Source organism: Chrysemys picta, chromosome 12 (genome assembly GCF_011386835.1).
Source record: "Chrysemys picta bellii isolate R12L10 chromosome 12, ASM1138683v2, whole genome shotgun sequence".
In the NCBI taxonomy this organism is placed as follows: Eukaryota; Metazoa; Chordata; order Testudines; family Emydidae; genus Chrysemys; species Chrysemys picta.
Genome location: NC_088802.1, coordinates 33,445,865 through 33,470,257, shown reverse-complemented (window position 1 = coordinate 33,470,257; position 24,393 = coordinate 33,445,865). Strand labels below are relative to the sequence as shown.

The following is a 24,393-nucleotide window of genomic DNA, read 5'->3' as shown; positions in this document are numbered from 1 at the left end:
ACATTTCTCGACTATCTTGGCCTGGCCCCTCCAAACACACTCTCCGTTTAACAAGCGGGCTGCTGGAACACACACAGAGCCATGCATCTTGGGCACCATGCAATTTTCTGTTCTCAAGCTAGCCAGAAAGAAAGGTGCAATCCACTGGCCCTACTCCCTCCCTGACAATCAACTCTGAGGTTAGGCCGACATATCTGTCTCTTCTGCTGTGGCTCTGAGTCACTCTGCATTTTCTGCCTTACTCCACCGCTGGGGGATGAGGGGGAGGCCGGAGCAAGACGGTTACAGGCTGTAATGCTGCACTGCACGACACCTGTTGCAAGCACTTTCGATCTCATTATTTCTGGGACAAAACAGATTTAGGACTTTTATATTTTTTTAAAGCGCCATTGTAGGTCGATGCAGCACAGTCTCCCATCTGCACCACTGAGTCCTGACCGCAAAGCAAGCCTGGTAGCCTGAACCAAAAATCCATTTCTTCTGACAAGTTACAGCCTCCATTCTACCAACCTCTGACCCCCTTGTGCCAAGTTCCTGGCCCTTTTTCTTGTTAAATAACAGTTTTCCTCATATGTTCCCGTTCAGTTTTTCCCTGTACACTTACAGGAGTGTGAAGAAAACCAGCATTCAATATCTAATGCATGGGCCAGCCATTGTAATCATTCATCTGCTAATATTTGCCTGGCAGATTTCCAATGACAGGCTAAAATATGCCTAGTTATAGTTAAGACTCAATTTGTTACTTCCTTTTGTGCGGTTACAGACCAACAAAGCCAAGAAGAGAAGTTAGACTGGCAGGTATTGTGTGGCTCACAGAGAGAGTGGACAGAGCTCTGAAATAATAATTCTACAATAGGTATAAGGGAGGAAGATGACTCTATGCAGAGTATTTTTATATTTCCCTTATGCTCTGCTTAGTTCACCAAGAGCTGCCATGTCCTGACATGAGGAGCAGAAGGCTCTCCTTTGATGGTAGCATAATTTTCCAATTCTGGAGAGTCACAGACTTCCGCAACACATTTGCTGATGCAGACAGCACTGGGAGATTTCTGTCATGTTCATAGTATACACATAGAGACGTTAGATAAAAACATAAAAATCCTCTTGCTGAAAGGCTGCAATATAACACAACGTTCTTTCTTAGAATTCAGAACGATAACACACAAGAACCCCAGAACAGAGAGAGACAAAGCAGGCTGCTCCCTAAAGCAGAGAGGCACAACTTACTCCACCTTGTTGTAAGTTGGCTCTTTCCACACTGATGCTGCTCACACACTTTCCTTACAGAGCCTCCCACCCTGCAAGCAGATCAAGAAATCCCCCACTCTTAAAATGTTGGCTTGCAATCCCAACACAGTCTTCAATACATCACAATTTCCACTCAGGGAGAGTATGGCTTTTGCTGCTAAAGGAAGGGAGGAGTAGAGCTTGGATCATCACCCCAAGATCTGTGCACAGAGGGGCCCTCTGCATGTAGATCTTCCCCTCCCCTGCATAGAAGGGGGCTCAATTATTCCCACAGCACCACCCCCTTCTCCTCTGGATACCTCCCTGGTGCTCTGAGGGTCACACTGCAGAAGGGGAAGGAAACTGGGTGGGGCAGCAGAGGCATGTATGAGCCACTGGGGGAAGTACATTGTCCTTCCTCCAGTCCCACAGACTTTAGTCAGAAAAGCTGATACACCTGGGGCTGGATGCATCTTTGCCCCAGAACCCCTTCCTCATCCAGGGGAAATGTGATGCCACTGCACTCTCTGCATGTGGTCCTGGCTTCCTAGGGATCCGATGAGCTGCACAGGTGTCTGAAGGGGTGTGTCAGCTTTGGTCTGGGCTCCTCAACCTTCTCTGCAAACAGAGCCGGGTGAATAACAGGCAATCAATCACTATTTGGATGAGTTTCCCCTTGTTCTGTTTGTGAATGGCCCACAAAGAGAGTGTGGTGACTTATTCTAAGCAAGTTGCTGTTTAATTGCAGTGACTAATTCTCTCTAGATTAAAGCATCCCTGCTGCAACTTCAACTACATTGCTGAACCTCCAGCCAGGACACTGACCACTCTCTGAGACAGGACATCAGACTAGAAGGTCTGATCCAGTCTGGCAATTTCTATGTTACTATGTTTCTCCATAGGTGAGCTGAGAGCACTGTCTCATTGTTTCCTTGTACTCCCTTGTTGGTCTGCCCATAGCCAGCTGCTGTCTCTTGTATTATACTTTCATTGTCAGTTCTTTGGGGCATGGACCATCTTTTGTTTTGTGTTTGTACGGTGCCTAGCACCGTGGGGTCCTGGTCTATGATGGGAGCTTGTAAGTGCTACCACAATCACACCCATCCTTTCTCTACAACTTACAAAACAAGCCCACATCTATGCAAACAAGAGGGTGCTCAGTTTAGTCACAATTACCCTAAATAACCATAATCTTGGTGTCTTATGGATACATTCATTTTTGAAGAAAAATTTATGTCCAAAGTGCTGTGCTCATTTTAGTAAAAATCCATGGTTCCAGTTTAATCCTTTGGCAGGAAAGAATCAGCCTGGGAGCACATTGTGATCCTTACAAATTCCTTACAAGTCATCAAGTTCCAACAGGTGGCAGGAAGATACGCAGGCAAAAAGTAAACTATTTTGATTTGCTAATTTGCATAGCTGACAAATGATTAAATAGAAGTTACTGAACATGAAGTTCCTTCTAGCCATCTGGCCTTCATCACCATAGCATCTGAGTGACTTAAGACAGTTAATCTTCACACCAGCCCGGTGAAGTAGGAGGATATTCCCCCATTTTACAGATGAGAAACTGAGGCACAAGGTAGCTGCAGTGACTTGCCCAAAGGCACATTGAACCAAGAACTGAACCCAGATGTCTTGCAGCCAATTCAGGGCCTGATACACCAGACCATACTTCTCTTGCCTGTTTGACCTAGAGTCTTGCTCAGTCTCAAAGGATGCTCTCTGCACATTGCATGTCAAATAAGGATTTATTGTCATCATCTGAACAACCATCTAACTCCAGCCATGATCCCTTCCTGGTATTGGATGTAAGATGAGCAGAGAGGCTCCTTTATCTGTTCATTGTTTTTCTGAATTCATTGTTTTTCTGAATTCATATTCTATAGCAGTGGTTTTCAACCTTTTTTCATTCATGGACCTCAAAAAATTTTGAATGGAGGTGCAGACCCCTTTGGAAATCTTAGCCATACTCTGTGGGCCCCCAGGAGTCCACGGACCACAGGTTGAAAACCACTGTTCTATGGTAATGACAACCTTCCATGGATCCCTTATACAGAGTCTGTGGACCCTCAGGGGTCACAGGTTCAAAACCATTGTTCTATTGTATTGTTAGTGAGTAGTCTTAGAGAGAGCAGGAAATAAAGGCATGTCCTAGCCTTGCTAGGCTACATTTTAAATGTTTCACCTTGGAAATGATGGGCTCTTTGTGAGGAATGGCATCTCTTGTTCCTTGAATCTGCACTTTCCTTTGCTCTAGGACTCAGAAGGGCTGAGAAAGGCCCTATCAGGAAGAAGTTACAGCTCCCTAATTTGCACCAACAAGAGGTTTCCTGCCTCAGCCTCAGTGAGAGTCTTCAAACAGTGACAGGTATGGTTCCTGACATTCCAAAGTTCACGGAGGCAAGGAAACACCCAAGCGAAAGCAATGCCAGCTGTTACTTACAGACGGAGTCTAATGTGCAGCCAGACCTTTGAACAAGAACAGAACACTGAAGTTCCCTGGGTAGGAAACAAAATAAAACAAACAAAATACTTGCAAACAGCTGAGGCTGGGACCTGACCAAAAGGTCCTGCTTTTCCATAGGCTTTGGATCAGGGCCCTGGAGCTTGGAGGAGCTAGGAGCAATGGAGCTTGTTGGAGCAATGGAGCTCCATGAAGTAGGAATGGCAGCCTGGCATTAGGTTTCAACCCTTAAAAAATGACAATCTGGGGTGGAGGAGGCTCCAAGTGGGAGAGGAAGTGCTGGTCCAGCTGCAGATCCTGTATCGAACCCCAAGTAGCAATGGCTGCAGGAAAGCAGAGCTACAGCCATGATTATCTTACCTAAACCATTCCTTTCACAGCAGAGCCTGTTCTGGGCTCCAGGACCCTGATCGTAGGGTCATTTCCTCTTATGAGCACATCAGCCATTTCCCTTGTAATCTGCAGGCTCTGGTGGGTACTGCTGTGAGTCTGAGGGAAAGGCCCAAGCTATGGAATCTGATATTCGCTTTGGGAAACCAATGCTAGGTAAGGATCTCCCAGTCCCACTCTGGGAATGTTTCACCAGACCCTGTTCCTTAGGGGAACTGTGTCCTTGCCACAGAAAATGTTTATCCAGCTCCTTCCCTGCTCAGACCCTCTAGTGCAAGATTCAGAGCCTGATTCTCCATGGCCTTATATCCCGTATAAATCTTTACAACTGTGCAACGTGGATGTAAAATGCTATCCCCCGATCCGTGGATGCTACACACCCATGATGCCCAGGGGACATGACATATAAATTGGGATCTACCAAATTCACAGTCCATTTTGGTCAATTTCATGGTCATAGGACTTTAAAAATCATAAATTTCATGATTTCAGATATTTCAATCTGAAATGTCATGTTGTTGTAACTGTAGGAGTCCTGACCCAAAAGGGTGTTGTGGAGGGTTGTTACAAGGTTATTGTAGGGGTGTCGTGCCTACTGCCACCCTTACTTCAGTGCTGCTGCTGGCAGTGCTCCCTTCAGAGCTGGGTGGCTGGAGAGCAGCGACTGCTGACTGGGCGCCCAGCTCTGAAGGCAGTGCTGCCACCAGCAGAAGTGCAGAAGTAAGGATGGCATGATATGGTATTACCACCCTTACTTCTGTGCTGTTGCCTTCAGAACTGGGCCCTCAGCCAGCAGCCACTGCTCTCCAGCTGTCCAGCTCTGAAGGCAACAATGCAGAAGTATGGATGGCACAGTATAGTATTGCCAACCTTACTTCTGCGCTGCTGCTGGCAGGGCGCTGCCTTCAGAGCTGGGCACCTGGCCAGCAGATGCCACTCTCTGACCACCCAACTCTGAAGGCAGTGCCAAAGTAAGGTTGGTAACACCATGACCCCCTTACAATAACTGTGTGACTCCTCCATGACCCCCTTTTGGCTCAGGACCCCCAGTGTGAGAAACACCAGTCTCTGTATAGTATAGGGTAAAAGTACACAAAAGACCAGATTTCACGGCCGTGAATTTGGTAGGGCCCTGCCTATAAAGTATGAGGCCATGGCGAATGAATCTTCTGGACCTTTTCTAAGCATCCTCCCCTCTCTCTCACCATTCTCTTCCTCCTTCTCTCCAACAGAGGACAGCTCTCTGTTGCTTGTGTACAGCTCTCAGGATAGCACTTCAGTTCCACTATACACTGTGTTTCTCTTTGTTATGATCCTCTCCAGTGTCCTCTGAGTGTCCTTAAAGCTGCTGATTTCTTTTGCATCTTAAGAAAATATTTTAAAGGTGTTTGAGTTAGTTTTCAATGGGGGGAGAGGTCAACTTTTGGTACAGGCACAATGTCAGTGACCTAGTCAGAGCAAATTCTGAGGAGGGGACTGGATGGCTCCTGGGGATGGAAATAGGATACAAACCCTCTCACCTCTAAGTATCTGCCTTGGTCACAGTAATGATTGCTGTGCAATGGCCTGTATGGACACAGTTGGGGATTCAATTCACATTCCCCAAGGGCAGATTTCTCCAGTACAAAACCATAGTTGGGGCCCTTCTTAAATCTCAGAGGGCAAGTCAAGCACAGAAGGGCACCACATTCCAGTGTCACATCACACATAAACACCACCCCCTCCCCTGCCCCTCTCTCGCCAGGATGACACAAACTGATGGGTGGAGGTGGGGAAGCTTGAATTGTTGCTGCTGCCCATGTCACACCTATTCTGAGGCCATTGGTATCCTGAGCTGTCAATCCAGCATTTCCACTGGCACTAAAGGCTCTCTCACTATGATGGATAAATCCAGTAATACAGGTTGGCTTGGGAAGACTCCCACTAGACCAGTAACGACATTGGCTCCTGTCAGAACAGAAATCCATAGGGTCAATAATGGTTTGCAATGAAAGGAGTTTAGTGCTGGCGAACCCCCAGCAGGTGCCCTCACAGAACAAGGTGAGGAGCAAACTGAGTTTCTCCCAGCAGCCCCCCCAGCTGCACCATGACTAGGAGAAGCCCATAGCACAGTCCCCACCTCCACTCAACCCATGGGCTTTCAGCTGAGGTTGCCAACACATTGCAGTGAGGGGGCCTGCCCATCGGGAACCAAACCAGCAAAGGGCGGAGGGTCCCACCCAGCCCCAATGGGGAATGACCTCCAGTAACTGGTAACCGTCAGCCACCCTTCCCCTCACAGCTACCTGTCAGCGCTGTGCTCACAGCCTCCCTGCTCTGGTTGGCTGGGCACGGGTGTGCAAGACCCTGTCCTGTGCAGAGTGGCTGGGTCCCGGGACAGTCTCTCCAGTCCGGGGGTCACTGCGGGCTCCAGCCCAGCCCCGGCCGCTCCTCCCATGCCCAGATGGTCAGGGCAAGCCCCGGGTGCGCGTGGATGTCTCTCCCCACCTGCCCTCTCCAGCGTTCCCAGCGCTGCACAGCCCGGACCCCGGGACAACCCCTCGGGCCAGGCAGCCCCAGCCGCACACCGGGAGCCTGTGGCTGCCCTGACACCGCTCTGCCGGGACGGGTGCCGCTCGCCCGCCTCCGCCCCCCGGGGGAGCCCAGAGCCCGGGCAGGGGACCCCCGGGGCGCACGCTGCCCCGGCCCGGCCACCGCACCTGGGCCCATGTTTATTAAGCAGCGCCCCGTGTGCCGGTGACGCGGGCCCGGAGTGATGTCAGGAGCGAGCCTGGCAGCGGTGGGCGGACCTAAGGCTGGGCGCTCGGCTCCGCTCCCGCCTGTAGCGCAGGCAGCCGCCCGCTCCCCCCGCCACTCGCCGCCGAGCCGAGCCCGCTGCAGTCCTCTCCGGGCGGCATGGTAAGCGGGACGCGGGCTCTGCCCGGGCGGGCTGCAGGGGGACTGGGGGAGCCGAGCCTGCCTCTGCGGCTGGTAGGGGCAATGCGGAGCGCCCGGGGGCAGCGAGTCAGGGGATCCCCCAGTCGGGCATCCTCCACCCCGCGCTGCCGAGCCCAGCGCCTCAGGCACCGGTCTCTGCCGCCTGCCCCAACCACCCCCAGCTACCGCTAACTACCCCGTCTCCCTGCCCTACCCTGCCTCCCTCCGCCTTCTGCCCCAGCTCACCCTCCCCTACCCACCACAGCACCCTCGTGCCCCGCACACCCCGCCTGCCTTTGGCCCCGGCCCCTGCCTCCCCGAGTCTCTGCACCCAGCAGCTCCCCGTGCATCTAGCGCCCCTCTGCCCCATCTGCTCCCCTTCCGCTCTGACTCCCCCCCATCCCGCAAACCCTTCTCCTTAGTGCGGAGTCCTCCCTGGGGCAGGGCTGGGTCCCCTCATCCCCTGGGTGCTCGGTGGTGCAGCTCTTGTTCTCTGCCCTCTTTCCCCCTTGTAGCTTCCCAGATCCTCAACCGGCTCCACTGGTCCCCGGCTCCCCAACTCCCCAGCTCCCTCCCCCCCCCGGACCCGCAGATCCCGCTCTCTGACCATCCCCTCTCCCCCCCCCCGCACTCCCCAGGCTCTGACTTTCCACCTCCCCCCGTCTGACCCCCCGTCTCTGACCCCCCTCTTCCGTCTCTCCCCAGCCCGTGGCCCGAGGAGCAGCGGCTGGAACTGGACGCGCCGATCTCCGCCGAGCAGCCGGCCAGGGCTCCGGTCAGAACCTCTCGCTTCCTGTCGGGATGAAGGGGCTTCTCCAGAGCGGGGTGTCGGAGCCTGGCGCCCGCCCGTGAAGCGCCGAGGCCGGGCGGCGGCACCTGCTGTGCCCGGGGCCCCCCATGGGGCGGCGGCGCCGGGGCCCCTGATCGCTCCGCCCGCTCCGCCAGCCGACCGGCCCGCGCCGCCCAGTTCCCCGCCATGGGCCGCCTGCCGCTGCTGCTGCTGGCCCTGCAGCTGCTGGCCCTGCTGCTGGCCGCGCCCGCCGCCGGGCCCCCCCGAGCCAAGGGCAACCGGACGCAGGGCGCGGCCCGCCGGCCGCCCCGCCCGCCCAAGGAGCTGAACCAGACGCTGGCCGGGCCCGGGGCGGCGGCAGCGCCCGTGGCGGTGAGCGGGGGCGGCGGCGGGACGGCCCCGGGCCCGGCTTACGAGACGTGCTGGGGCTACTACGACGTGAGCGGGCAGTGGGACAAGGAGTTCGAGTGCAACAACAGCCAGAGCGGGTTCCGCTACTGCTGCGGCACCTGCTACTACCGCTTCTGCTGCAACAAGCGCGCCGAGAAGCTCGACCAGGGCCAGTGCCGCAACTACCAGAGCCCCGGCTGGATCACCACGCCCGGCCTGCGCCCCGCGCCGCCCGACGGCAATCAGCCCGACAAGTACGACCCGGCCAAGGACAGCACCAACGCCACGGTCTACATCTCCTGCGGCGCCGTGGCCTTCGTGCTGGTGGCCGGCGTCTTCGCCAAGGTGGCCTACGACAAGGCGCGGCGCCCGCCCCGGGAGATGAACATCCACAGGTGAGAGCTCCCCTGCAGCCCGCCCCCTCCAGGACACCCCCAGTCCCCACATAGCCCGCCCCGGGAGATGAATATCCATCCACAGGGGAGAGCCTTCCTCCCGCCCTGTCAGGGACACCCTCTGCCCCCTTCTCCCCCCAGCCTGCCTTCTATGGAATACCCCCAGTCCCCACACAGTCTGCCCCCGGAGATGAATATCTGCCGCTGAGAGGTCTCCGGGACATCCCCTCCCACGCTGGGACATCCTTCCAGGACACCCTCTGGCATTCATGCAGCCCACCCTGGGAGATGAACATCCACAGGTGAGATCCCATCTGGGATACCTCACCTACCCCTCCAGGACAGTGCCACACAGCCCACCCTGGGTGATGAACATCCAGAGGTGAGACCCTTATGGGACACTCCCCTAACCCCCCAAACAGCCAGCCCCCCCTCTGGGACAGCCCCCAACCTCCAACACAGTCCACTCCCTCTAGGACACCCTGTAGCTCCCCACATAGTCCACCCTGGGAGATGAACATCCACAGGGGAGTGCCCTCCCTCACAGCCTGGCTCCTCCAGAATGCCCCCCTCTGGGACACCACTAATACACACACACACACACACACCCTGCTCCCTCCAGGACACCCCTCCCTCAACCTCACCCTGGAGATGATCCTCCACAGTTCAGAACCCCCTCACCAGCTATATGGGGAACCCACCCCAACCCTCCCTCCACAAAGCATACCCCAGAGATGATCAACCAGAGGTGAGACCCCAGGCCAAAGGAACCTCTCCTCTTCGCCCCCTCTGGGATACCCACCAGCTGGGATACACTTACCCTAAGCCCCCAGCCTGCCCTGGGGTTGAACATCTGCAGCTCAGAGACACCTCCCCCCTTCCCACTGATGCACACACACTCACCTGCCCCCACCAGGACTCCCTGCCCTCTCTGGTGAATGAACATGCACAGGTGAGAGAGGCAGTGAGTCAGCCATGGGGAGGGGGAGACCTCCCACTCCCCACCTCCCACCCTTCCATGTGCCCCAGCAGATGAACACACTCAGGTGTGGGGCACTCTTCGTCCTTCGAGGGACCCACAGCCCCGCACCCTAGGGCACTCTCCTCTCTGCTGCCACTCATCCCACTCCCCTCTGCTTGTCATTCAGCACCCGGGCTGCTGGACAGTTCCCCCCACATAATACTCAGCCAGGCTCCGGAATGCAAAGTCCAGTGCCCTGGCCCGGGAACACAGGCTCAGCCTCTCCTGTCCTCTCCACCCTGCAGGTCTCTCCACGGCGCCCACCTTTGAAGAGCTGTCTTCTCTCCCTCTGGCCCTCTCCCTGTGCTTTTCTCTGCACCCTCTCACCCCCATGTCCTAGGGTACACTAGGCTCCAAACAACTAAGCCCAAATTCTCTGTCTGGGCCACTGAAAAATTCTCCCCTTGGCCCCTATACTGTCCCGAGCCTGCTGTCAGGTACACTGTCAGGACATTGAAGTGAGAAGTTACAAAAGCAACAACTGGCCTGTTCCCACTTTGCCTCTTAGTAAATGCCCCTGACAGAGATGCCAAAATAGCATGTGGGGGCAAACAATGTCAGGGTATTTTCCAAATAACTCAAGCTACAGGTCCTGTCCTGTGTGTGTCGGGGGGGGGGGGGGGGGGAGGATGTTAGGGAGGTATCTTAGTGTCATTTTTATTTTAAAATATGACATGCTTAATGCTTTTAATAGAGAAACTGTAGGAGACAAATTTAATACGTTGGGGTGGTGCTTAATATGAGTCCATTTGGAAATATAAAGGTCAGATTTCCATGTCACTTTTCCTTATGGAATGTCCCTAGCTGATTTCAATTTCTGGTGAGCTAGTACCTTAGAACGTTGTCTAGTGCTGGAATGTTGCGTGTTCCTAGAGTTCTCAAATATAAACTTGAAAACAATGGGACACTACTTCTGAAAAATGCATTGGAACATACTCTCATGGGAAGAAGCAAGTGTCTTTGGCAGATAATGCTTAATTTCAATCATCTTAATTAAAAATTCATTTACTGTGTTTATCAAAAAACCCTGACCGCATTTTAAACCTTGAAATAAAAATGTGAACCACATAGTTTGGGGAGTGGAAATTTTAGCTTCTTATGCAGAGAAAAAAATGTAAAGCGGCACAAAGAGGAGTTCTGTATTTGATAGGAGTTTAAAATAAAATATATCTTCTGTCTCTAACTGCCTCTCATACATAAATTCTGAGATCCAAATTCTCAGCTGGCGCACATTGCTATAGCTCCAGTGAAGTCAACAGAGCTATCCTGATTCACACCTGCTGAGGAGCCCCCAACCAAAAACTTGACTGCTGAAAGGAAAAGCTTTGCATTATTAAGTAAGTTGCAGTGTCTGAATTTGAGCACAGATCCTTTGGTTCTAATTGTTGAACTTTGGTCATTTGTGTCTGTACAATACAGGGTTCCAAAAGCAGTCGCATCAGGAATAGATTCTTGTACTGTATATTTGTTTCTAGGAGGACTAGATTATCAACTGCAGTAAATTGCATAGCTCCATTGGCTTCAGCACAGCTATACCCGTTTATGCCAGCTAAAGCAATCTGTAATTTATAAGTGTAGGGCATGATCCAACTCCCATTAATGAGTCCCCTTTACTTTAGGGGATGTGGACTTGGGCCCCAATAATGGTCTATCTTCCCACTAACTGGAGGTGTTTTGAAATCCAACGCTTCCCCCGACGTTATTTTTGCTAGTGTACTCCTGTACCCATTGGAATAATAGGCAGTGTTGCTAGACTTGTCTAAGTTATTCTTGTCATTTCCATTCCTTTGATGCCTCCTTTGCTTTATTTAGATAAGTACTGGTAAAAATGAATCACCTGCGTGTGGATGAGGGGTATGAATGGCAGATTGAGTGCTTGAAAAGCTTGATTTCCAGTGCATTTTAAAGAACTGTTTGACTTTTATTATTATAATGTGGTAGCTGATAAAGATTATACCTCTCATAGATGTTTAACCTAAATTTGATCAACATGGCACACAGGTTTAAATATTATGAAGCATATCTCCAACTGATAGGGGGATGCATGGTCTATGGAATTTTGCTGTTTGCATCCTAAACATAATGTAAATTTATAGAATAGAACTGTGCACCTTTTGTCCCTGAGAACTACAGCTGAATGATGGAATAGTGAGGAAAAAACAGTGTAGTCAGGTATATACATACATTTGGGGCCATGTCAATCTAAGTTGTGTTTAACATCTGGAATAATGCACTGGACAGATGTCAGTTTACATTAAATATTAGGGTGTGCATCCCACCAAAATCTTCCGAGTGAGGTGAATGACAGTTTAAACAGAAATCAGAACATTCCCAGAAATAGCTCAAGATGGGCCCAATTCTGCCCCACTGAAGTCTATGACAAGATTCCCATTGACTTCAACAGGAGCAGGATCAAACCCTAAAATACAATTTGCAATGAAAAGCTACAGAGGGTGGTTTAACAGAGCAGTGTACAGATGCCATGTGAGAACTGAGAAAGTTCTCAGCTATCTTTTCCAGCAGCAGCATTAGCCCATTTAGAAGAAGCTTTTCTGTACGTAACAGGCTCATGTGTGGCTTTGGATAGAATGGCTGGTTTATGCATGCAGCACTACCATAGGAAACAAGCGGCTGACTCTTCATTGGGCTATATGCATGTGCATCTCACAACTGAAAATTTGATCTTGGTTTTCTTATAAGGCCCCAGGATGATACCTGTAAAGTAATTAGTGGTGCCTCTGTGGTTTTCAAATAAGCAAACACAATGACAATATTATGGTTGATTTGTAAAAATAACATGTCTGGATAAGCAGAAGCTAAAATACACCCAAAACTGTGGAAGCAGTTGGACTATTTCAAATGAGTTGACTTTTAGAATTTTTAAAAAATCTTTCTACCTAACTATGAACAACTGACTCGTGGCTTGGTCTCACCTCACCACTCTGGAGTTATGCAGTCATCACTAATGCATGGTGTGCTCTAGATATAAACTGCTGCTGATTTCTAACATTTTTGTCTAACCAGTGTTTTCTCTTGGATTTCCCTGCAAACACATGTGCAGGGATGATGGCAATTTTTTTCTGTTTTAAATTACATATGGCCGTGTCTTCATTTAAATGAAGAGAGCCAGTTACAGGATCCTTGATGACAACAAAATAGGAAGCTCAGTTGTTGTTTTTAAAAGCCAGAATCTGTTTCTGGAGCATATATGGATGACCCAGAATCTCCTCTTCTCAGAGTCATGACCTCAAATTCCCATGTTGCAGTACATAAATAATTCAGTACTAGTAGTATTGCCCCATGACTCTTATTTAGCGTTCAGCAGAAGTAACTGCTCCACTCATTGCTTCAGGGACAGTGCAAAAACTCTTTATATTTCTGTGGCCAGGTCTGAGAAATTTACCAGACTGGTATCCTGAGGACTAAAGCACCTCCTCCACTAGCCAGAGCCGGATAAGAAAGACAAGGGTGGTTATGGTTGCACTGGGATACCAGCAAGGTCCATACCTTGGTAAGAAGCTCAGATCTGCTCTCCCTGCCTCCCCCAACTGCTGAGAAGAAGGGAGACTTCTTGGACTCTACCAGGGTGCTAGCCCTGGATCCTGCTTGGAGGCTCCATCTTTCATATCCACCTCTGGCTGTTACATGTCTGATAAATTTGAAGCTCTATTCTATTTTAGCTGCACACATTGAATAGTAACTCAAGAGCCTGCTGCTACTGGGAGAGTATAGGGTTGCCACTACTCTACCTATCTTCCATGTCATCTTGGCTGGTACAAGGAGGGAAGAGGGGAGATGTTTCTGCTACTCTACCTCTCCCCACCTCTGGTTTTTACATCCTCCTTTCCATGGATAAATCCAGTGGCTGTTTTTATAACTGCTCATTGCTGTCCCAAGTAGCAGCAGCAGTAACCGCAGTGAAATGAACCACTCTCTTGTCAATTTAACTCGCCTGCTTTGAGGCAAAGCTCTGAGCAACATCAGAGGCACTGGAGCTTTCTGTCTGCAGATTCAGGAAGACTGCACTGTATCATATCAGAGTTGGTTCACATTTGGAAGGTTTTCTTCATGAGTAAATAATGGGTTAGAGAATTCTCCTAATTCTTACATCCTGCTTGATGGCTTAAGCCTCCACGCTTGTCAGGGAAACCACTAGTGCGTAGGCAGATGGATTTTTCAAGGCCTCTAGCTCACCTATTGATTAGATGGGTAAAAGTATTCACAGGGTTGGTTTTGCAAAACCCAAGCCAGGACTGGTTCAGATCCAATGTCCAGTTATCTGTACCCTGACAGTTGAAGTTTTGTATATGGTTCTTTAGTCAACATCAGGGGAGCAGCACGTCAAGCCAAGCACCTCCCCGGAACAATGAAAGAGAGTTAAGAACACACATCTTTTCAGGTGGATTTTCCAGCTGATTTTATTTCTCTGTCACTTCTGCTCTTTTCTTCCTCTTTCTGCTGAGTTCTTTTTATGCTCTGCTCATCCCACATTCTCCTCTACTGTGTCTCATTTATCTGACTCACCTAACTGTCTCTTATGCACACTCTGTCCCACTTCCTACTAACTGTTTCTCACTGATGGTGCCTGGTTCCCTTCTTCTCCAAAGGGTCCTGCTGCCCTCACTACACTTAGTCCAGTCCTCTCATTCTCCAACTGCCTATTCAGAATTGCCTATTCCCAGCTGCTCACTCCAAAGCCCCACCCGTAAAGGAACATTATGGTTTCAGTATCCCATCCTTTTTCTAAAGAAAATGGTATATCAACCAGAAATCACTGCTTAACTAGCAAAGAAAGGTAAAGTTTGTCACTCAATGTGAACCATGTTACATTTCACTTTAGTAAATATAACTTTCCTCTCTCACACTTGCACAGTAGTAGATGAAATGAAGCTATAGGCCTAATTTTGATCTCCAGGAAAGTCAGTGGAATTAAGTGTTTTGTAAAAAAAACCACTTGAAATCAGAATCAGGCCCCCATATGTGTGTTTGTGCATGTGTCCATGTATGAGTAGTTTTTCATTCTGCATCCAGGAGACTTTAAACAGCTGCCCACAATCTCTGGTCACAGTTTGCACAGTCCAATGATTACTGTTTGCCATGGTTTCTCCTCTGCTGCTGCATTTTGAAGAATCGGGCTCTGGTTCCGTAGTGGAAGTTGGTTAACTGCAGCCTCCCTTCCTGAACTTCTCCCAGATGTAGCATGATTTTCTGTAGTCATTCTCAAAGGCCAAGTTCCTGACTCCAGTATTATTCATGACCCTGATGCCACTTTGTTTTCTTCAGCGATAAACCTGTATGAGGGCTTTGAATGTGCTGTTTCTCCTGTTCTTGACTGCTATATAAGCCTTTGAATCCAATTTAGTTCATAAATTACCTGCTTTCTAATTACCATTCTCTACTGCTAATAGCTGATCACCAGGTAGCAATGGATTCAAGTTCAGCTTTGGTTTCCAATCATGATGTTTCCTTTGGTATACTGGACTCCTCAAGTTTTTAACTACTAATTGATCTCTGACCCTTTGAAGACCAGAAGCCTTTTAAAATATCTTTTCTAATTCTGGGTGACTTTTGAATCTTCTCTTAGCTATCATGGCAGCATAAGAAATAGTTTTCTTTTGAATAAGCCTAGTTTTCTTTGCCATGATAGGTCCTATTTTCACACCCCTAAGTTGTGTACACAAAATATCCAAGCAGATAATTGTGCAAACATATGTTCATCCATGCAAATACCTTCTGAGTCATGGAGCTGCATATTTTGCATGCACAGTTACTATTATGCCCTAGCAGGTCTACTGTACGAGCACAGTATAGACACCTGTCTTCTGAACATTCAATCAGGTATGTGCTTAGGTCCAGATCCACAAAGGTATTTAGGCTCCTAACCTCCATTGGTTTCAGTGGAGGTAAGGAGCCTAAATACCTTTGTGGATCTGGGCCTAAGTGTAATTTATGCAGTTTTCATAACCCTGAAGTTCCTTGGAAAGCCTCCTATTCCCTTTCTCCTCCTCCTCTTGGTTTATCTCTCATACTTAGTTGCTCTTCTGTGGAGGGACACTGTTTTTCAGTTGCTTTGAATCTTATCTTTTCTAGACATCTGTCACTTCCTTCAGCCATGCCACCTTGTGCCGTGTTCCTTTTGGCTCTCCCAAGCTAGGTAGGGATCTGGTGGATTAATATTTTGACAGGTGTATTCCAAGGAAAAGGTAGGTACTGCAGGAAGTAGTGTTGCTGATACAGTAGGTGGCAGTGTTCTCTCTGACTCAGCACACACATACTACTCCAGAATGCTGCTAGGGAACTGTGCTGCTGGAGGCACTATTTTGCTGATGCAAATCCAAAGTCTTGTGGCCATCTGTGGTCATTAAGTAGCCCAGGGCATTTTTCTGTGAGAGAGAGGCTATTAACCCTGGTATCCTGGCCATGTTCCATCCAAAGTAATTGCACTCTGCTGACAAACTCCACCAATAGTTTCAATTTTCACTTCCTTTCTTAAATTGTTATATAAATGGTGTTGGTCACTGTTACACAGCTGTTTGTGTTCCACCTCAGGGCTAGTAGCATTTTAGTTGAGAGTTTAGTTGTCCTTACCTACTTCACAGTGGTCTCTGGAGGCTTACTGTACTACTTACTATGTATAACACACTTTGAGCTTCTTGGATTGAAGGTGCTATATGTGTTGGCACTATGTCTTGCTTTGCACAGTCGTGCCAGATAGCAGCAGCTGTCCTCATATGAGGAGTGTTTTCCTACCACTGTCCAGTGTAGTCATGAACAAGCCTGGTCTGTGATGATCTCACAGAGACTCTCTTCATTTCTCTGTTGATTTGCCAGTTTAACTCATTTGCATGTTCACTGCTTCATAATATACAAGAATATTAGTTAGCTATAACCTTACCTAAATGCTTTGTTCTGAGCTCTACCACACCAGTGTAAATTGTGAGTCACTTCCAAATCACATTGGTGTAAAACCAAGGTAAATGAGATCAGGATCTGGCCCTTAGAGGGCCTAAAGTTAAGATTTCATTGAGATTTATACTTAAAGCAGGGCTAAAATTCTGGAGTTTCACAGTAAATGATTGAATTTGGCAAAGTGACTCTTCAAAGGACAATTGAATTTCTCATGTAAGTTTTTCAAAGAAAAATATTTACTAACTTTTGCATTGGAAATAGTGAAAACTTCTCCCTTTTGAGAATATTTCCACTTTCCTCTAGCTAAACAAACTACAGAACCCACAGACTTCATACACGTGCTCACACATTAACAACATCTCAAACGTAGTCCACTTTTTCAATTTCAAATACAACACGCAGAGCTCTTTATGTCATTCAGGAGATCCTAACTGAGCTACACCAAGGAAAGATGAAAAGACTGCTCAGATGGACCAGCTGTTTCTGTTTTCTGATGCTGCAGGGGGCAGCCGTCTCTGGAGCAGAGTTGCAGATTGGGGGTCTCTGACAAGGTGGACTCCAGCTTTCCTCCTCTCTGTTCATTTCCATTCGACCCCAGCCCCTGCTGGTAACCAGGGCTAATGGAGAAGGCATGCAGAAGGGGGATTGGAGTCCAAGTTGTCAGCGATTCACAGCTTGGCTATGGAGGCAGCTGCTCCCTCTGACCAGTCTCCTGTGTTCATTAGATGGGGGCCTCAGTCTGATACAATGCCCGCAGGAAGCTTGTTGGACTGGGACTCAGCTGCCAGGCTTCAAAGGGGTGAGAGAGGGACCTATGTGGTGAGAGCATGGTCAAGGGGAGATTCAGTTAATGTGTGAAATGAGTAGGGTGGGGGAAGTACAGAGGTCGGAGTGGAGTTGGGAAACAGGTCTAGAGAGAAGGACAAAGCTGGAAGATCCTGGGCCACCTCCATTGCTGTAGAGCCTGGGTCCCTGGCGCCAATGGGCAGCCAAGCGCCATAACCTCTCATAACCATTGCAGAGAGATGGTTCATTTTTATGCTGGTTTGTTGTGATCCATGAAAACGAACAATCATAAAACTGAATTCTAAACATTATAGAGGGCATCTCCCAGCCATCATTGGCAATCTGATCCCATAGGTCACTTCTGCCGTACACCAGTACAAATCTGTGTACAGAACTGTGTACTGTGTGATCTCTGAAAGTCCTCTTCGAATCACATGATCATATAATCACAAAACATGGTCAAATGGGGTAGAAGGGAGGGAGCTGAGACCAAGAAAGGGAGCTGATGAGAGGAGTGTAGATGTGGTGTTGAATGACTGATTTGCTCATCCCCTTGCTTTTCATGGTGTGCACTGCCGAGCCATGAAGTCTGGCAGCCTTAGCACTAAGCTAGCAGAGCTTGCTGTGTGGGAAATGTATGCACCAGAGTATGATATAGGCCAAATTCTGCTCAGCTGAGGGCAGCACGTGGCTGTCGCATTTGAAATTTCCCATGGCACCCAGATGGTCTGGAGATGGATGACAAATCAATCTAGGACTAATATATGAGCATCATCCAAATGACTTCCTCCTTGGTCATGCGTCCCACTGTCTCCGGAGGGGGCCATCCTCTCCAGGGGGCTGCCCTGTTGTCTGTGAATGGTCTCGGAGGCAGCTAGGCTGTCAATCTTCATAACCAATCAAGTAAGTGTAGGGGATCTTAAGCTCCCTTGGGGTGAAATCCTTGCCCCATTAAAGTCCCTGGGAGTTTGACTCCTGTGGTTTTTTTCCCTTTAGCTCAGCCATGCACTGCTTATTCAATATTTATTTCACTCTTCCCCGAGCTCTTAGCTGTTCCTTCTCGGTCTCCCCAGATGTTCTTTGAACCTGGGACAGGTGGCTGTGTGCTCTGAAGCTCCCCCTGTCTGTAACTGAAGAAGCCAGCCCCTGAAGGCTCTGGGAATCTAATCAGGTAGTGGAGGTGAAAGAATGTCCATGGCAGTGCAGCCTGAACAGCAAGTGACAGAACCAAGATCTCTCACCAGCATTTAGAAAAATATTCGCTCTTCTTCAGTGTGGGTCAAATCCTGACCCTATTGAACCATTGGCAAAACTCCCATTGATATGTGGCCTGTCTGAAATGCATTCGCTGCAGGGCAGCAGACAGCTGGCCAACTGGCATTATGCAGTTCCCTGCACAATAGCAGGAGGGAGGGCCTGGGATGCCTATGCAAACCCAAGGAGAGACAAAGGCTCATTAGTGCCCATGGCAAGCAGAGAGGACATCGGTTCTGAAGAGCTCTCATCTGAAGAAGCCATGCAGAGGAAGGTCTCTGGGTTCCTCGGGTCTGGCTCTGCTCTCAGTCTGCAGGAACTTCACTGAAATCACTGCTTCAGTCAGGCCTGTAGTACCTACAGCCTGTGTGGAGGAGGAAGGGCTCCTATGACTCTGCCGAGTTTCAAGCCATGGAGCCAGATCCTCGGGTGGTATAAATTTGTGTTGCTGCTGATGTCAGTGTTGCTATGATGACATACCGTCTCCCTAACTGGCCCACCGAGCAGCCCCACCCCCAAACAAATGCAGAGAGCTAAGGATCCACTCCGCCTCTTGTGTGGATTTCACCCCCTGTGCTCTTTCTGTTGTCATGTTTGAGTCAGTTTCTTCTCTTCCAGCCTCTGCGCCTTGTATTTTCCTTTTGTTCTGTTTTTCCCTTCCTTCAGCTCAGGGCACTTCCTCTCCGTGGTTCTCGCCTTCCCCTGCCTCAGTTGACACTTTAGCACTGTCTGTTCCTTGCTTTTCTCCTCCTCAGGGGATCGCTGCAGGGTCATTATAGTTTTTCCACTTCACTGCTCTCCTGCGCATTCCCACCCTACTTGGGATTGGGCAGTTCCGACATCCTTTCCTTTTCCTTCTTAAAGGGACAGGCTCCAACAGCTATAGTCATCTTTGTTCATCCTCTCCCCCCCCCCCCCCCCCACACACACACCCCTGGGTTTCCTTCCAAAGAAGCTCTCAGCTACACCAGTCTAAATCGAAAGTAACTCCAGTGACTTGGGTGCTCTTGTTCTTATTCTGGAATTATGCTGGTGTAACTGACAGCAGGATCTAACCTGTGCTTTCTTTAAGGAATTTGGACAATTCTGTACTAGACCTACCAATACTAGGTTTGGATCCTGCTCTTGGTTACACCAGTGTAAATCCAGAATCATTCTCTTGATGACAGTAGAGTCAGGCTGGATTTACATGGGGGGTAGCTGAGAGCAGAATTTGGTCCCTAATGATCTCACTTCAATCGAGTGCTAATAAAAGCTGTATCATAGACCATCCTCTCAGGATATGATTGTGCAGTTACGCAACTCTGACTATCCCATCTGCTGCACTAAAGGTAAAGCATCCTGCTGAGCAAGACTTGTTGTTCTGATATCAGACGGCATTGGCATGAAAAGCCTTTTACGATGCTTCATACCCCGATTCTGCATCCCTCACTCAGATGAGAAGGATGCATTTGATTATAGTGGGACTAATCACATGATAAGGGCAGTAAGAGCAAGTATTTACAGCTCCTTCCATTACCCTTCTTGTAGCTTTTACAGTGGGAAAGTATACAGATAAAATAGAGCTATTTACATGGTGCCAAATTCATCCTCAGTCTGACTGCACTAGAGATACAACAGGGAGAAGCTTAGCCCATGGTGCGGTTTATGAGGAATAATTTTGATCACACACAACATTACAGATGAATTAAAAAGCAACTAATCAGCACATCCAGAGGTTGCACTTGTAGCTCTGCCTATTTAATTCTGGTTTGATGGTATCAAGAGCTTTCCCTCATCCTCCCAGGAGGTAAGGAAGAGCAATGAGTGGTAAACACTTAGAGCAGCCCGTTTTGTATGGAGCAGGCACTTTTTGGCAGGTTGCTTTTTCATTCATGTTTATCCAAGATCATTTTAGTCCCAATGCGCTTCGGATCCCAGGTGTCTTCCGATGGTTGTGTTCAGCTTCTCTAACATAGACTTTGAAGGTGCAACCAAATGAAAAGAAGACCTCCTTTCCCTGACTGGAATTTCCAGTTTCTTCATTTCTTTTCAGTGTAACAGCCTCTGTTTTTCTACCCTGAGGCTGACTGCATTGTACTGTACAGGTTTCCCCCGTTTTGCTGCGACTGTTTTGCTCATTCACTGTTACCTTCAGGATGGAAACTAATAAAGGATTACAGCTGAATGCTCTTCCTCGCATAGCATGTGAGTTTGCTTTATACTTAGAATCAGGATTAGGGATTTCAGCTCCTGGTTGGAGCAGAGGAATAGCTACGCATGGCTTTCTTGGAAACGATTCACACACCAGACTAGATTCCCAACACGTGGCTTAGCGCTCACCCAGAGGAGCTGACGTAGTCTTCTGGTTCAGGTAGACAGTGACTGAGAGGGTCAGGCGCTTCTTACTGACTCAGATCCCTTTGGAGAATATTCACTTTAATTGCCTCAATTAGTTTAAGGGAATCAAAGCAAACTCTCCATCTTGGAGGTTGGGCAGCCCCATTCCTAGCGCTCAGTCGAACACCGAATACCAGCTCTGAGTAAGAATATCACCAGCAACAAGAGCATTGAGAGAAACAACGTGTCCTGTACTGTGATAGAGCATCACCTCTGCCCCCCTCCACTGCGCCAGATTCTGCTCCCTGCTTGTCGTCTTCTCACACTCTGTGCCTTCTCCCACATGGCCCCCTCTGAGCTCCTTTGCAAGCCCCTCTTCTGCTGTGTCACCTTCAGAGAATCGATCTGACCTGTATGCACCTTGCCTCCTGGGGTTCATAGGTGCTGGAACTAGAGGTGCTGCCACGCCCCCGGCTTGAAGTAGTAATAACCCAAATACGTGATTACAGCCTTCAGCACCCCACTATAAAAATTGTTCCAGCACCACTGCTGGTGTTTCCCATCTCCTGACCTCTGTCTGTCCTGGGACCATCAGCTCACTCAGAGCAGGGACCATCCTCCCTGAGTTTTTGGGGAGCGCCTAGCCCAGGGTGGGGGTCACTGCAAATAAATAGCAATAATGTCAAAATCTCTGTGATTGAAAAGCGACTCCTGGCATTTCCGGAGCACAGATGCTTTTCCCTAACCAACCCCTGAATAATCCTCAGAAACGTGTGCCCGAGGCCCAGTCCTGTGATGCTAGTCAGCGTGGAACAGCTATTGACTTTAGGGGGAGCTTCCCCTGCCCTGGACTTGCAGGATTGGTCCCGAAAGGACAAATCTGGCTCCAGGTCCCCCTGCCCGCCAGCATGCAGGATTGCAAATGCAGTGGGAAGAAATGTTTGCATTGTGCAGCAACAAGGGATCACCAGTGGGAGGAACGAATCCACCCATCAGGAAGGACTCGTGCACTAATGTTTAAGGCAGGGCAGGGCCTGGGGTCCTGGCTCCTGTTCCCAGTTCTGTCACTGGCTTGCTGGGTGACCTTGGGCCAGTCACCAAAGGCCATATTGCAATTCATTGTGTATCAGGATTTGGGTGGCCAGTTTGAGTCTCCTCAGTCCTGGTTTTGAGAGGCAATGAGCACCCACAACTCAGCGTGCAGTCGATGGCAGCCATCAGGGCCGGCTCCAGGGTTTTTGCCGCCCCCAAGCAGCAAAAAGAAAAAAAAAAAAAGCCGTGATCGCTATTTGCTCTACCGCTGCCACTTCAGTCTTCGGCGGCGATTCGGCGGCTGGTCCTTCCCTCTGAGAGGGAGCGAGGGACCTGCCGCCAAAGTGTCGGACGTGCCGCCCCTCTCTGTTGGTCGCCCCAAGCACCTGCTTGTGGGACTGGTGCCTGGAGCCAGCCCTGGCAGACGTGTGGGTACACAGAGCCTTTGAGAAATCAGGCCGTTGGTGTCTGGAGTTGGGCACTCAAACCGTTAGACACCCAAGATTAAGGGGCACACTTGAAAACATGGGGCTTAAGTGCTCTGGGCCTGATTCTCTTCCCCTGTTCTGGCCTCTTTGCCATGCTCAGGCCCTAACTAGTTTTCCCTTGCCATGGGGAAGCTCTTAGCTAGTGTGATTGGCTCCTACGCTGGCTACTTACAGTTCTAGTGCAGGGGGTGAGGCAGAGTGCACCCCCAGCTGTTGTAAATTGGTGTAACTCCCAAGGCTGCTCTAATTCAGGCTAGGGCCAAGAGGATTAGGGAGCTGTAACTGAGTCATGAATGGGTGCCACCCTCCACTGAGCATATCTTACTCTCCCCTCTCTGTGTCTGTGTCATGCTGCGTGTGTATGCCTACAGCTCCCTGCACAATGGGGACCTAGTCTTCGGGGGGGAGGGGGGGCTCTACATGTGATCAGTCATAACTAAACATAGCTAAAAATACTTCCTGTCACAATGAGGCCTGGGGGAGGCCCGGGGCTGACCAGCCCTGCTCAGTTAGCCCTGCCCCGCCACACCTGGGCAGGGTGTGGGCGTTAGAAGGGAGAAAGCGTGGCAGGGAGAGGATGACAGGGGAGGGGTGTGGACTGACTGTTCCTTCCTGAGAGCCAGAGCTTGCTGTAGAGGGGAGGGGAGAGTAGGGAGTCTCTCTGCTGGAAGCCCTGAGGGAGAACAGGCATGGATATTAGAGCTCTTTTTGGCAGGGGCCTGGGGAAGAAGCCTGAATAAACCTAGGGCCAGAGGCCAGTGAGAGGGCCAGGGTTTGCTTGGAGCTAAAGAGGAGTGAAGCGGACTGTTCACAGACCCTAAGAGTGAGCTGCAGAGGACACCCAGCATCAAGAGCAGAAGGTGCATGGTGGGCCCTGAGACAGGGGAGAAGAAATTTTTCCAGGCCTCAGTGCAAGGCCTGTGGACACTGGTATCCTGGAAGGGGTGAGACTCAGTGTTTCTTAGCTTGAAGCAAGAGTGAAAGTAATTTAAGGGACTTACCGGTAAGCAGGGCCAGGGTCCTGAGCAAGGGCCTTTAAATCCCCGGGCCCTTTAAATTGCCTCTGGAGCCCAAGGGCTCCCGGCCACCGCCACCTCCCCTGGGGTCCGGCGGCGATTTAAAGGCCCTGAGGCTCCGGCTGCGGTAGCGACGGCTGGGAGCCCTGGGCCCTTTAAATTGCTGCCGGAGCCCCAGGGCTCCTGGCCGCCGTCGCTACCCCAGGCCTCTGGCAGCGGGGCTCTGGTGGTGATTTAAAGGACCCAGGGCTCCAGCCGCTGCCGGGAGCCTAGAACCCTTTTAAATTGGCGGCCTGGGGAAGCTGCCTCCTGCCGGTACAGTTGCTGTGTACTGACTCTTGCCAGTATGCCGTACCAGACCAGATCGGTTTACTTTCACCTCTGGCTGGAGGGCTCAATGGAAGGCAGTGGCAGCTGGGTGCAGTTGTGGAAGACCAAGGGGAAACTGAGGCAAAGCTGCTGCAGGGCTCCACTGGGCTGCGAGGGGGTGCTCTGGGACATTGAGTTTTGTAGCACTTCCCTTCCTCACAGGGATGTTGTGAACTAAAGTGCTTTGAAAGCCTCAGGTGGGTTCTTTGACAGAAGGAATCAAAGAACCGACTCCATAAAGAGGGACTGAGCCTAGAAGAAGAGCATTTCTTGTATAGTGCAAATTATTCCTGCAATGCATTGTGCACATGTATGGCATAGACTGAAATATTTTCAAAATGGAACAGACTCAGGTTCTAAACTCTGTCTTATATCGGACAATAGATAAGGCGTTCCAGTAAAGACAGCAAATGTGAGCAACACCAATCTTATGCATATGCAATGGAGGAATTTCTTTGTTGGTACCCGAGGTGATTTTAGGCATGTTCCCTCTGTCTGAGAGAATTGAACCTTTCAATCTCAATCAGCTTTAAAACTCCGCCATCCCTTACAACCAAAACAGTCCTGCCCTTTCTCCTGCCGGTCGGGAGATAGCTGTTGGCTGCACTAAAAAATCAGTGTGTT

At 49.8% G+C, this 24,393-nt stretch overlaps 1 protein-coding gene across 3 annotated transcripts in view; it reads left to right on the top strand.

Annotated features, from left to right (window-relative positions):
• The first annotated feature begins 6,839 nt into the window (after positions 1-6,839).
• Positions 6,840-24,393, top strand: part of SHISA6 (shisa family member 6) — a 390,127-nt gene continuing 372,573 nt past the window's right edge. For all 3 annotated transcript variants that reach the window (XM_042841227.2, XM_042841226.2, XM_042841225.2), the window contains exons 1-2: positions 6,840-6,982; positions 7,706-8,575. In XM_042841227.2, coding sequence (XP_042697161.1) covers positions 7,977-8,575 — 599 coding nt within the window. In that variant the 5' untranslated portion in view covers positions 6,840-6,982; positions 7,706-7,976. The remainder of the gene's footprint in view (positions 6,983-7,705; positions 8,576-24,393) is intronic.